Here is a 15,108-nt window from a genome sequence, read left to right as displayed (position 1 = left end):
AAAAAGGAATTGTTGTAAACTTGGCAAGTGTTTTTTCTGTTTCTGTTTTTGGTTTTTTATAGTTTCTTCTCTACTGTTTACAGTACAAGTGTCATATGATTATTTAATGTAGTTTTGTTTTTATCGGATATGGATATTCACTATTCAGTGAGTGTTTTCAAACCAGTTACTAAAAAATAATTTTTATATTTGAATGTTGTTGGTATATAACAATAATAATACGAAAACTCAATGCATTGATTATTGATATGTTTTCAATAATAAATAAAGATGTTACCTTATTTAGCGCAGTCAATCTCAATTATTATCCACAAGTCTTGTTGCAAGAGCTAACNACATATGACTCATGATCAACTTTTTTAATAGATTCCTGAAATGTTAAATCATACGAGTGTTGAAGATAGAATACCCAGATGGGAGATTTTCCTAAATCGATCAAATCTTAATAAGCTATCCAATAATCCATATGAATCATATGTATCACAGCCATCAATTAACCCACCACTCCCCACATATAATTAAATAAAAAAGTCGATCAAACAACCTTCCTTTACAAATATAAAAGCACACACATATTCACTCATATATACAATGCTGATCAACTTTTTCAATATATTCCTAACATATTTGGATCATACATGTCATAGCCAAAAGCGGATCAAACGAACTTCCATCACACATATAAATTCACACTCACATGACAAACACATATATGATTTATGAGTATTAGTCCTAACATATTAACTTGGGTTCGGAAAGTGAATTCGGGGGATTTATGGATTATAAAAATTAAAAATTATACATATTATACATGTTTGTGAAAAGCAGAATACCCAGTTGGGAGACAGTCCACATAGCTGATGATCATCTTGAGCTTGCTGCCACCTTCAGAGGCAAGCCCTGCATGCATCTCCACAGTCATAGCATCCGCCACTTGCTTCAACTTCGCCACAGGGATCGCACACTTCTCTTCAAACTCCTTCAATATCCCCATTGCCTTCCCCCACTTCCCTTCCTTCTTCATCCTCCGCCGTACCACCACCGCCGCCGCCAACCCAACGGCCACCGCTACGGCACACCCAACCACCACTGTCGCCTTCCCCATTCTTTCCCAGCGAAAAACACAGTCTTTCCCACGACCCAGTAACCAAAAACAGAAAAAATCAAAGATATATACTAGAGCAACGAGTTAACAATGCTGATGATACATATACATTGATACATGAAATAGGAAGGTTTGACTGTTCATAATGAAAAAAATATTTTAATATTTATTAATGATAATCTAAAATGGGATGCTACCGAAGACTGATTCAAGATTCAGAGAGTGATGCGTGCATATTTAAGGAAAGAAAAAAGGAATTGTTGTAAACTTGGCAAGTGTTTTTTCTGTTTCTGTTTTTGGTTTTTTATAGTTTCTTCTCTACTGTTTACAGTACAAGTGTCATATGATTATTTAATGTAGTTTTGTTTTTATCGGATATGGATATTCACTATTCAGTGAGTGTTTTCAAACCAGTTACTAAAAAATAATTTTTGTATTTGAATAATAATACGAAAACTAAATGCATTGATTATTGATATGTTTTCAATAATAAATAAAGATGTTACCTTATTTAGCGCAGTCAATCTCATTTATTATCCACAAGTCTTGTTGCAAGAGCTAACCACTTTTTCCCAACCAAGGTCTTGCCTTAATGACACTTTTTCAACCAAAAAAAAAAAAAAAATTTAAAATACCATTTTTTTCACCCATATTTAATATTTTATTACCACCCAAAGCTAACTCTAACGATAAAAATTCTTTCCGTTATCACCATTGAACCTTTGGTCTCTTTCCTACAAAACCTCTCTCACTTCGACACTTAATTTCTCATCGATTGCCAACGATCGTAAAACTAAGATTTCATGTTCTTAACTGATTTTCAACTGATTTTAACGACGAATATTTAATCAATTATCACTATTCGATCCACCGACCTCTAATCTACAAAACTCCTCTTACTTTGGCTCTTGATAACTTCATCGAACGTCTGCTAAAAAAGTGAAGTACATTTTCAGTATTAACGAAATATAAATTTTGGATGAGAAATGACATTAAGGCAAACCTTAGGTAACATACTAAGCATTTCTAGATTTTTTTGGGAGTGGGATTCCATAATAAACCATTTCTAAATGGACTACATTATTATTTCCTAATTCAAATATAAAATAATGACTTCCACAATATTGCAATTATACCTATCATTCACATAAAAGAAAAAAGCCAATAGAGAATTATCTGAGAGAATTTTCTCACTAAATTTTACACTAATTTTTATTTTTATTTTTACTTTTATCACCGAAAGTGTTTAAACTAGTTTACGTATGCCTCAACTAATCTCTTAAAATCCTAAAATTATTGACCAAGTAAAAACTCCAATAACCACCTCTATTAACAAAAAAAAACTCAAACTTAAAAATTCATAAAATTTCTTTTTACGTTTTCACCATCAAATTACCCTACCTTAATTTCCACGAATTAGTTTTTGCATACTGTACATCAACTATTTATATGTAATTTAATTCTTTATTTACCTCATTTTCATAGATTTATTGAATTGTTTAAAATTTTGATTTTGATTTGATTTTAAAACCCTTTGGTTACACAAGGTACTAGCCAATATACTGTGGCATTATCCACCTTTAAATGTATGATGTAATGGCATAGAATAATGCTACATTCATCCGAAATAGCGCATTAAATTTGTGTATCGAATGACGTGACAGAATCATAACTATTTGATTAATATTAATTTATAATTAATCAACGGTCAAAATTATGTCACGCCATTCGGTGCACTAATCCCGATGTCTATTATTTTCCAATGGCAAATAATAGCCTAGTAATATAATAAAAATAAATTAAAAAAAAAAAAAAAAAAAAAGAGCAACAGAAACAGAGAGAGAGATCCTTTATTACATTACATCAGAGAGTATACACAAGGTGTGTAGAAAAGCACAATAACCTCATTTCATTCTTCCTTGAAGCAAAGAAACCAAATCCTAAAACAAGACACAAAACCCACCCCACGTTAAGAGGCTACACTAGGAGATAATCACACATACCCACTACCAGAAAAAAGGAAAAAAAAAAAAAAAAAAGACCTATAAGGCTATTTTTACTGTCTGCCATTTCAGTATTCACTCCAGCAACACGCTTTCAGAGCTTGGAATACCTCACTGCTTGTGCAGAACAGGATATATTACTAACAAGACGAAGGGGGAAAAAAAAAAGCTGTACAGAAAAGATGGCCAAGCTGCATCCCACAACTAGTTCTCAGATCATGCCTTACAGGTGTCTGCTCGAGAAGATAGACTAACGAGCATGCCTGAAAAAAACGAAAGAAATGAAAGCCAGCAATTAAATAGCACTTACCAGAACTGCTGGCTTCCTCTCTATATTCTTTTACCGATGATATAAGGGTTTCTCATGTAACTTCTGATCTCTTAGGCTGTTGACGTCAAACTCAACCTGCTATAAAGAAAGACAAAAGAAAAGCAAAAAAAAAAAGCAGTATAAAGAAAGGCATTGTAGGAAGAATACATGAAAAATCTGAGATTTCAAATTATGAGGTGCATGCCTTAACACTGGTTTCTGCACGGTTTCTGAGTCAATGCTGCCCATGGATTGAAGAACTTCTCCAAGCCCAGCATTTGGCTTCACAAAAAGAACAAAGAAACAAAATCACAGAGATTAGGTAGATCTTCAAAATGAAGAAACTTTTAAGTTTTGAAAGTATTTCTTACACATGGTCCTCCAAATAGGGTTAAAATACCCAAACTATCCAACTTCTAAGATGTGATCCAAATGACCCAGCCAGGATTTTAGTCATCAATCAAGTAAAATCAAACAAAAAAATAAATAAATAAAGTTTTTCGTTAAATCATTCTTTATGTCTTCAGTGTATTTGATTTTAAAATCTACATGACTTAAGATTATAAGAATTCGGCACTTAACAGAAAGCATTTCACGAATAGAACCAAGAGCTAGTAAAATCAAAACTAAAGCTCTAAAGCATATAATCATGAAAGAAAAATAGAAGTTAAGGAACTTATATTCAAAACCTCTAACTCTCCCTGCAATCTGTTGCGAAATACTCCATTGCCATCAAGATTCCCATTCTCCAAAAGTGATTCAGAATCTGCGTCACAAGAATCGCTTTGAGAAGATCCTAGGTTATTACTCCCTTCAACACTCCCATCAATGCTTCCATTATTTCCCTCAGTGCTACCTGCTACCGACTCATTTCCAACATCATCACTTGTCAGGGATGTGATAATGCTGGAATTTGAGATGTTTACAACCTCCACAATCTCCTGATCCAGTATCTTTTTATTCGAGTTAATTGGGCCTATATTTGATCCAGTCATAGAACTCAAGCTACTTGGTGCCATACGCTCTGGTGATATAGAATCCTGCCTCTGCGGGCTAATAGACTGTCGTTTTCCTGGAGTATCTTGCTCCACAGCATCTGGATCTTTTTTCCTTTTAAGCAACCTATTACCGGACCCAGTCTGATGTGCATCACCATCTTCACAAGATTGCTTATCAGACTGCAGCTGGGACGGAAATCTTGGGTGCCGAGATCGTTTATAACCTTCTGGAAAAACATAAGTAGGAATCTGCTTTCGACGAACATGAGAAACACAAATTTCCATCCCTGGTTTCCAAAACATATACATATTAATTGAATGCTTAAATTCTTCAACTGTCCCACGAATATCAAACTGCTGGCCTTCCTGAACCATCTCTCCTGGTTTTCTTTGTAAACCCATAAAGAATGCACAGTGGGAGCATGGCTTGGATGAATCTACATACTCATGAGGATAAGGATGGCACTGCAATTTGCCATATGTGTCACGCTCAATCTGCATATGTTACAATGGAGGCAGGAGGATACAATTAAGGTATAAAAAACTTGGGAATCTGTTCACACAAATTTGGAAAAGTATAGATAACTTCCAGACAATCTTACTTCACCAGTAACAATCTCAAAGCCATAAACATTACCATCAGAGTTAGCTGCCTTAGCCGAGATTCCACCCAACCTTTCCAAGCTCGCAAATCGTCAACATCAGCTGCAACTATGTCAACTTGGAGGTAGTTCTTGTAGCTTTCAAAAAACAAGTATGGTTCAAACAGAGCACACCATTGAGCTTTATTTAACTCTATTTCCTGAATTTAGGCAACAAGTAGACCAGAGAATCAGAAGTCGACATAGAACATGAAAGAAAGAAAATCCTAACATGAAAGGAAGAAAATTCTCCAGTATCTCACCTCACAAATCTTGTTACCATATTGAAACTGATCCATCATAACACGGAGAGTGCTTGTTGACACATTATAGCTAGAATTCATGCATGGGTAAGCAGGTGTTATGATCGGCATATGATGAGTTTTGTCACGAGGATTTTTACGAGGGTCCCAAACAGAAAACCCAAGCTCAGCCTCCTCAATTGCACATAGCATAACTGGGTTAGGCCAGCGCCACAGTGTGTAAACCCGAAAAAACCGAGCAACAAGCATACTAGGAACAGCATTAGGGTAAAGCTGGCACACACGAGCTGTGAGAAGTGCCCAGTTCACACCACCAAGAAATCCAGTCACCTAAACATGGTAACAAACACGGAGATGGTAAGAAATCAGGAATGCCAATTCAGTCAATAACAGTAAAAATTGATTCACTTACATTAGAATAAACACCACGCCTTTTAGCCCAAAACTTTAAACATCTGAGCGTTGTGCGAAAATGCTACAGTTCATGGAAAAATTTAGGCTTAGCAATATAAGCAGAAAATAGATAGTAAAGTAAAAATTCTAAAGACAAGATCAAATGATCCAGTAAAACCAACATATGAATCATCAGATACAAAGGCATTTCACCTCAACATTTGGAACAAGCTTAAGAATTTGATCTGCAACCCGACATCCATTGAGACTACGAACAGTTGGTTCATCAACATCATACAATACAGACATGTCAGAGATGTCCAAATCCTGTCAACAAATAAGAAACCACAAACCAGTTCAGCTGCACCAGTTATTATGGGGAAAATGACAATAAGGGAAGTTATGCTTCCCCAAAATCCCATTCCAAGAACAAAATCAGTCCCATGAAACAAGTTCAACTGCAGCATATACTCCTGCTCAATAAAAGAAAAAAAAAAGCATATAGTTTGAAACATCAGACTCACGCATCTCTTTCCTACCTTATCATTCGCCCATGGAAACAATGTTAAAACAGTACTAATATGCTTCCAAACACAGAATAAGACAAAGTAGCATTCATCACAACATCTAAAATACTATGCACTATCATATCAGCCAATACCATTTCATTTACACTGAAGAAGAGCTCATATTTAAGGGGAAATAAACAACAAATATCTGGTAAGGATACCAAATTGTAATTTGATTTGCATATTAATATCCAAAATGGAACAGCCAAGATGTGCATGCATACTTGAAAAAGGGAGTAACAATCAGCACAGAATTTTTTTTTTTTTTTATTTTTTTTTTTCTTTTTTGGGTAAACAACAATCAGCACAGAAATTTTGGTTATCAATGATAAGAGAATGTAATATACACTCACTTCTGGTACAACCAAGAGAGAGATACTTGCGTATAGAAGGTCAATTGATATTCCATCAAACTTAAATTTCATCACAGGGACATGAGCATCTGGAACAGGCTGCAGTTCTGTAACTTCTTCCATTTCTGCCAGGATGTTATGTAATATAAAGAAAAAATCTTCCTGAAAAACACCAATGGATTAGATACATAAAAAAAAAAAATAGTTAGGAAATTCTGATAAACAAGATATCCTAAATTCAGTATTTACCTCTCGATTAACATAGGATGGTCCGACACATAACGTGTCTATGTCAGCACCAGGACCATGTACCTAACACAGTAACAAGATTAAGCCAGATCCTCAAAGGGTGTAAGATAACACAAGAATCAAATGGCAAACATATGAAAAACTGAAGTGCTAACAAGTAAGTTACACAGTTAGAATACTAGCCAGTACAAGAAGATGGCCAAGGCTCCTTCATCACCAGAACAAGAAGATGATGATGACGAAAAGAACAAGAGAACTCTTCGCCATTATTTTTAAAAAAGAAAAAGAGCTGAAGAGTCATTACACCATAAAGATAAATACACAAAACCATACCCCAAGATGATAAGATNATTGATATTCCATCAAACTTAAATTTCATCACAGGGACATGAGCATCTGGAACAGGCTGCAGTTCTGTAACTTCTTCCATTTCTGCCAGGATGTTATGTAATATAAAGAAAAAATCTTCCTGAAAAACACCAATGGATTAGATACATAAAAAAAAAAAATAGTTAGGAAATTCTGATAAACAAGATATCCTAAATTCAGTATTTACCTCTCGATTAACATAGGATGGTCCGACACATAACGTGTCTATGTCAGCACCAGGACCATGTACCTAACACAGTAACAAGATTAAGCCAGATCTCCAAAGGGTGTAAGATAACACAAGAATCAAATGGCAAACATATGAAAAACTGAAGTGCTAACAAGTAAGTTACACAGTTAGAATACTAGCCAGTACAAGAAGATGGCCAAGGCTCCTTCATCACCAGAACAAGAAGATGATGATGACGAAAAGAACAAGAGAACTCTTCGCCATTATTTTTAAAAAAGAAAAAGAGCTGAAGAGTCATTACACCATAAAGATAAATACACAAAACCATACCCCAAGATGATAAGATCCGAAAGTAAAAATTAAAGCATTTGCGTCCTCCACCATCTGATCAGAGTATCCCCTCAAGCGAGTAAGATCCTTCACCCAATCTTTAACAATCTGAGGGCATAAAGAGTGAGGTTATACGAACTTGGCAAGGCCATACATATATACAAAAATCCCAGATCAAAGAGTGCAGTTGAACAAAAAATTAGGTATGTCAATTTCATGAACTTGGAAATTTATTCTAAAAACATAGTAATCAGAAAATCAAAAGCAAGTAAAAAGTGGAGACAAGTTCAAAGGAATGATTTTTACTAAACCTCCTAGCATATATATACTCTTAGATCATATTATGACTCTAGTAATACAATTAAATACAGATGGATCAAGGGAGACATCACCTGAACAATTTGAGATTCACCTAACAACAACTATTATTTCTTAAATTTCAAAATTTTGAGTATCCTAGTTCATATCTCAACCATTCTTAACTCTTAATTTATTTGATATTTAACCTTGTTATTCTAGAGACGTCCATTGTGCGTCAGTCCAACATATTCCTACTAAACTTTATCACAGTGAAAGACTCGTTAAAAACTTCAAAACAAAACTAAAATTTACAATCGTCCCCAATAAAGAAAAGTTATCAGCTGATACTAACATAATTTATCAAATTTAACTCACATTTCAATTATATATAAATGAATCCAATCTAGACACAACAAACTGACACCATATATATCAAAATCAAATTTCCCTCTATAACTACTGACACATTCCAAAACATTCTCAATTTAAAGCCAAGCCATTAAAAAGAACATATAAATAAAAAATTGTATACAATAAAAACCCAGATTTTAAATTTCAAAATAATTCAAAGATGCCGCAGAAAACAAAAGATTAATATTACCTGTCTAATTCGACCCAGAACCTCTTCTCTCTTCACCGCTTCCTCTTTGCTCTCATAAAGCCCGGCTTCAACCAAAAACTTTGAAAAGAAAACAAAAATGTGAAAACCCCTAATAAAGAAAAAAAAATTCAAACGATTACGAAAATATTACAAAGAAATATTGTCTTTTATTAAAAAAAAAAAAAAGAACCTTCTCTAATTCACGGGTTCTCTGAATATCAGCCTCTGACGGTTCCAAAATCGATATCGGCTTCGTAACTCCATACTGCTTCGGTGGCAGAGACGGTGACGATGCCGTTGTCGGTGTTGGCGACGCGCTCATTCTCTCCGAAGTCACCATCTCCAATAAACCCTAAAAAAGAACCCTAATTTCTCTAATTTTTAATAAAATTGTAAAAATCGAACAACCCAATGTCGCAAACCGAACGCAAAAACACAGAGGTCAACAAACTTGAAGAAACCCTTGAGAATTGAAGACGAATTCGAAACCCTAGAGAAAATTTCCAATCAACAAATTCAGATCTAACTCCATTTGAACCCCAAAAAAAAGAAAAAAAAAGAGAGAGAGAGAGAGAGAAAAAAAAAAGAAAGAAAAAGAGAGAGGGGAAGAGGGCAAGCTCTGGGTTGATTTTTTTTTGGGGGATATTTTAATGGGTAAATCGGTGCTTTTTATAATATCTGGTGTGTTTTTTGTTTTGTTTTTCCTTTTTTTGCTTTTGTTTTTGTGATTTTTGTTTTTCGTTTTCGATCTGGATTCGGAAGGAACATTAATGGGCCGTGCCCTGTAAGGAAAGTTTAGTGGTGTGCTTTCTTGGATTCGGGTTACTCATCGCGTGACACGTGGTAATTTAGGGTAGTTTCGGGATGTCCAAACGATGCCGTTTTCGGTAGGCTGTGAAGATGTGGTCGAGATTGGAGTCTGGACATCTCTTGACTAGTTTGACTTAGAATTTTGTCAGTCATTAATCAAAGGTGTTGTGAAATCTTGGTTAGAAATCTCAATCAATATAGGATGGGACAGAGTATTGATAAGAAAGTCCAAATGAAATTTAATATGAGAATCGCGGTTTATAAATCTTAGATCTAATTAATTAAATTTACGCAGAAAGCATATCTACATAAAACCCAAAAGTAAAATAAAAACAAATGCATCTAAGTTGTAGCCTAAATAGACTATAGTAGTATGTGGAAAGGTTTGGTTTGCACTAGGGGTGAAAATCGAGCCGAGCTACTCACGAGCGACTTGAGCTTGGCTCGACTTAGCTTTGGCTCGAATTCAACTCGGTATTAGTTAAGTCGAGTTCAAGTTCGAATAGCTCGAATAATGTCACAACTTGAGTTTAATAATTGTACAAAAAACTTGAAAAACTTGATTAAACTCGACTAAAACTCAAGTAATTGAGCTTGAATTTGACTTTTAGGTATCAAGTTCAAACTTGAACTCGAACTCGCACTTGGTAATATAGCAACCAAGTTGAGTTCGAGTACCTAGATACTCAACTCGACTCAATTTCACCTCTAGTTCGCACCATACCGTGTAAGTTTAATCATCGAACCATACCGAATTGAAAAAATTGGCACGATATAGTTCAGTTTATTAGTTTTTTATCAGGGGCTTTTTTTAATAGTTTAGGGCTTTTTTTATATTTTATGAGATACTTTTAACAATAAAAAAGATAAAAAGATAAACCGTTCAATATTCTACAATTTGGTTTGGTTTGGTTCGAACAAATTGAGAACCAAAAAATTGTATTGTACTGTACAGTTCTTATGGAAAAAAGGAAAAAACCAAACGTTTTTTTTTTTTTTTTTTTCTGTAAAAAAACCATATGTACCATACCATAAGGTTTCTAGGTTTTTTTGTCCATCCCTAGATGATACGACGCCGTTTTTGGTAGGGGTCGAGATTTCTTGACTAGTTGACTTAGAATTTTATTGATGATTAATCAAAGGTGCAGTGAAATCTTTGCTAGAAATCTCAGCCAATGTAAAGGATGAAGATAAAGTATTGATGAGAAAGTCCAAATGAAATTTAATATGAAAATCTCTGGTTTACAAATCTTAGATCCTCTTAATTAAATTTACGCAGAAAGCATACTACATAAAACTCAAAAGTAAAATAAAAAATAAATGCATCCGAGTTGTAACCTAAAATAGATTATACTGGGGGCTGGACAAATGCGAAAAGGTTTGGTTCGCACTATGGGTGAAGATTGTGCTGAGCCGCTCACTAGCGGCTTCAACTCAACTCGTTTTTGGCTCAAATTTGACTTGACATTAGTTGAGTTCAAGTTCGAGTAGCTCAAATAATCCTACAAGTCGAATTCGACCACTGTATAAAAAGCTCGATTGAGCTCAACTAAAACTTGATTAACCAATCTTGAACTCGAATTCCACTAGGTACCGAGTTTGAGTTTCAACTTGATTCATTGGGCTCGAACTCGATATTGTAGCAACCGAGTTGAGTATCTAGATACTGGACTCGATTTTACCCCTAGTTCGCAACATATTGTGTAAGTTTAATAATCGAACCATATTAAATTGAAAAAATTGGTACAATATAGTTTGGTTTATCAGTTTTTTATTGGGAGCTTTTTTTTTTATAGTTTAGAGATTTTTTTATATTTTTTAGGGGTTTTGTAATTTTAGGAGATTTTTTTAAATAAAAAAGATAAAAAAAAAATGGTTTGATACACTACAGTTTGGTTTGGTTCGGTTCGAATAAATCAAGAATCGAAAATTGTATCATACTATACCGTTCTTAAGGGAAAAAAAGAAAAAAAACGAATGATTTTTTTGGTAAAAAAACTGTAACGTACCATTCAATACGGTTTCACAATTTGTTTGTCCACCCCTAGATGATACCTATTTGATTGAATCGTGTTATTATTTTATAAATTAAAGTTTATAACATATAGTTTAATAGAAATTAAAGATACATTATATTGGTGACATAAGTTATATTTGTTTATGGGTTTGTTATATGAACAATATGATGAAAGATTTGAGTTTGAATTCAATTGGGATAATCATTGATGGAATCATTTGATGATTTTTTACATTAAATTTATAAAATGTAAATTAATTTAAATACCCCACAGCTTGATCTTATAATATTTATTGTCTAATGATACCTTTGATTATATATGTATACTTTATTCTTCTTCATTCCATATTTCCAATTTTCCATTCAGATCTTATAAATAAAATTTTAATTTTTTTTTTTTTTTAAGAAAAGACAGAAAATAGATGTCTTTTTTATAACGTAAAGGTTGACACGTTTCTCTGACAAAGCATTGATGAGGTGATGACCGTTAGGACAGCTTTTTAACACATGCTTCATGCCTTCATCAGCGTAAATCCAGTCAACACGCACCGTTTCGGTTGACTTTTTTAATTTCTAGGTAACCTTCAATTTTTATTCCGATATTTTTTGTTTTATTATTCACCTGTTTTTTTGAATTCTATTCGAAATCTGCTATTGAAAAGCGTTTAGAGCATCTTTGAGGGGTATTTGTCTGAGTTTATGAAAATTAACTTATAAGCAACAATTACTTATAAGCTAAAATTAACTTATAAGCATTTGAAATTTTAAGTAATTACGTGTTTGTTTAAAGTACTTATAAGTGACTAATAAGTAATTGACGTGTTTGGTAAAATGTGGCTTATAAGTATATTTTATTATAAAATTACTAAAAAATGTATTACATTAAATAATGGCATACTATGGAATTTTAAAATTAAATAAGGATAATATGGTAATATACTTGGTCAAACTAGCTTATAAGCAAAGTGCTTATAAGCCAAAAAAAAAAAAGTACCTTCCCCCCCAACTTATTTTTTTTTAGCTTATAAGCTCAACTTATAAGCTTAAAAAAATTATAAACAAACAGGTCAGCTTAATTTTAGAGNTGAATTCAATTGGGATAATCATTGATGGAATCATTTGATGATTTTTTACATTAAATTTATAAAATGTAAATTAATTTGAATACCCCACAGCTTGATCTTATAATATTTATTGGCTAATGATACCCTTGATTATATATGTATACTTTATTCTTCTTCATTCCATTCAAATCTTATAAATAAAATTTAATTAAAAAAAAAAAAAGACAGAAAATAGATGTCTTTTTTATAACGTAAAGGTCGACACGTTTCTTTGACAAAGCATTGATGAAGAGATGACCGTTAGGACAGCCTTTTAACACATGCTTCATGCCTTCATCAGCGTAAATCCAGTCAACACGCACCGTTTCGGTTGACTTTTTTAATTTCTAGGGAGCCTTCAATTTTTATTCCGATATTTTTTTGTTTTATTATTCACATTTTTTTCAATTCTATTCGAAATCTGTTATTGAAAAGCGTTTAGAGTATTTTCAAAGGTGTTCTTTATTTTAAATAGTATATTTTACATAAATAAAGATTATTTTTATTAATTTCTAAATATAAAAAATAAATTTTGTATTCAAGTCCAATAAACTCTTTAAATTATACTTAATATATATGAGAGAGACTTAATAGAAGAGATAATTAATAATAAAATATATGAAAACTTGTAATTTATTAAATAAAATTGAGATAGAGAGTATTCACTCTTTAATTTATATTTAAAGAATAAAGAGTCTATTAAACTCTTGTTTTTATGGATAAACTCTTATAATAAAGAGTTTAACTCATATAAAAAGTCATTTGGAGATACTCTTACAAACTAAACTAATTAACTAAACAAAGTCACGTGATTATCGACCTTTCATAAGGTTAGTAAAGCTAAACCGAAATCCTATGATATTATCTCATGCATATGTATTAAGAACATAAATTGTCTTTATCTTGCGAACAATGTTTTAATAACCAATCTAGGGTGAAACCTAGCAAATGGCCGGTCCTAGGTTGATCGGTTTAACCGATTTGACCAATAGGTCAAACCGGTGTTTAAAGGTTTGAAATCCAACAAAAAAACTCTTAAAAATTACATATAAGTTCCTAGGTTAGAAATCTTGCAAAAACACCTTTATTTTATATTATTTTTAAACTTGCCCCCTTAAAAATTCATTCCTGAATCCATCCTTGACGAGCGTGGGATGGACATTAGACTCGCTACATGTTATCGCCATGCCTCACTTGTTTGCGAGGGTTACCATTGCTCATGTTTTCGTATAAAATTCTAAAGAATTACGATAATAAGTATTTACTTATGGCAAAGTTTTGTACAAAAGAATTTGAGAAATAAATAAATCTACAAAATCCAATTTGATGCTTAACAAAAAATAAATTAATCTTATTTGAACCAATTAAGAGTAACCTCTTGGCCTTACGCAATTAATCAACAAATTATATATATATATATAACTTTAATAATCGTTTATCTATAATGATGGTTGGTCAAGGTCCATTGGGCCTTTGCCGAAAATGGGCCGAGATGGGCTTTAATTTTATGGACCGACAAAAAAATGTAGGGAGGCCAAGTGATGCCGAAATTATGTGAGTCTTATTTTGGTTTTTTCATTTTTGGCAACAATGTTGCTGCCAAAAATGTGAGGGCTGCACAAATCAAAATTATTGGTTTTTAAATTGAGACAAATATTTAAATTTGATCAGATGGTGGCAGTAAAAGCACTTATGGGCAACCAAAAAAATTTAAAAAAAGTACTTTACGGCAACACTTTTATTGCCAATTTAATTGAATGGTTGGTTATAAATTATTGTGACATTGATGATTTGTCTAATAAAGATTGGAAATTTAATTTAATTTTTTTAATAGGATCAGTTTATGCGTACTTGATTAATTCTCAAAGAGAATTATCCTATAGTAACCCACTGTTGTAGCTTCTGAGATAAATTATAGACAAATATATTATATTTGCACTCAACGAGAATATAACATGGGATTGTGGGTTGGAACATTTGCATCCCAATAACCTTAACTTTTAATATGAACAAAGAAGAAATATAAATGAGAACAATAGACAAAGATCCTAATTAGTTAATGAATGATGGTGACATTGGTACTTGAATTGGTGAAAGCTTGGTGAAGAACACTAGAAACCTTACTTGGTAAGAAATTACCATTTTTTTTTATCAATCTTTTTCAATTGGTTTTGGATTTTTATGAATTTGCATGCAACCTAGACTTCTTTTCTAAGTAAACACTAGTTATTTATTTAAATTAAATTCAGTTATCATAAATAAGTTTTTTTTTTTTAGATGAACGGGGGTGTTAAAGTCAGCTTACTACATACCTTAACTAATCTTTTAAAACTTTAGAATTATTGGTCTGGTAAGAGTTTTGATAACTATTTCTATTAGCAACTAAAGAGAAACTCGAATTCAGAACCTCTTGAATCTCTTGAGTAATACACTTAAGAGTCCCTATTGAACCATTTAACTATTTAGAGGTAGTTATTTTTATGATATAACAGGGTATATTATAA

The 15,108-nt window shown here is 32.8% G+C and overlaps 1 protein-coding gene across 1 annotated transcript; it reads right to left on the bottom strand.

Annotated features, from left to right (window-relative positions):
- Positions 1-2,935: 2,935 nt before the first annotated feature.
- Positions 2,936-9,383, bottom strand: LOC116113729 (nuclear poly(A) polymerase 4-like). The gene is made up of 12 exons (XM_031399889.1): positions 8,865-9,383; positions 8,675-8,752; positions 7,774-7,881; positions 7,441-7,503; positions 6,636-6,797; positions 5,927-6,040; positions 5,733-5,795; positions 5,321-5,650; positions 5,054-5,218; positions 4,108-4,911; positions 3,624-3,700; positions 2,936-3,517 (listed from the first exon to the last, which is right to left on the bottom strand). The coding sequence occupies exons 1-12, from the start codon at positions 9,012-9,014 to the stop codon at positions 3,490-3,492; spliced, it is 2,142 nt and encodes a 713-aa protein (XP_031255749.1). The 5' UTR covers positions 9,015-9,383; the 3' UTR covers positions 2,936-3,489.
- Positions 9,384-15,108: the final 5,725 nt, after the last annotated feature.

The sequence above is a fragment of the Pistacia vera genome, unplaced genomic scaffold, assembly GCF_008641045.1.
Source record: "Pistacia vera cultivar Batoury unplaced genomic scaffold, PisVer_v2 Contig69, whole genome shotgun sequence".
In the NCBI taxonomy this organism is placed as follows: domain Eukaryota; kingdom Viridiplantae; phylum Streptophyta; class Magnoliopsida; order Sapindales; family Anacardiaceae; genus Pistacia; species Pistacia vera.
The sequence above is the reverse complement of the archived record's forward strand: the minus strand, read 5'-3'. Positions and strand labels throughout refer to the sequence as shown.

What these genes read in the sequence shown, in the direction of transcription:
- LOC116113729 (XM_031399889.1), bottom strand. Translation starts at nt 9,014, where the DNA reads ATGGTGACTTCGGAGAGAATGAGCGCGTCGCCAACACCGACAACGGCA. An exon ending in CTCTCTTGGTTGTACCAGAA is followed by an intron (nt 6,041 to 6,635) that starts GTGAGTGTATAT and finishes ATTTGTTGACAG; the next exon opens with GATTTGGACATCTCTGACAT. An exon ending in GTGCAGAAACCAGTGTTAAG is followed by an intron (nt 3,518 to 3,623) that starts GCATGCACCTCA and finishes CTTTCTTTATAG; the next exon opens with CAGGTTGAGTTTGACGTCAA.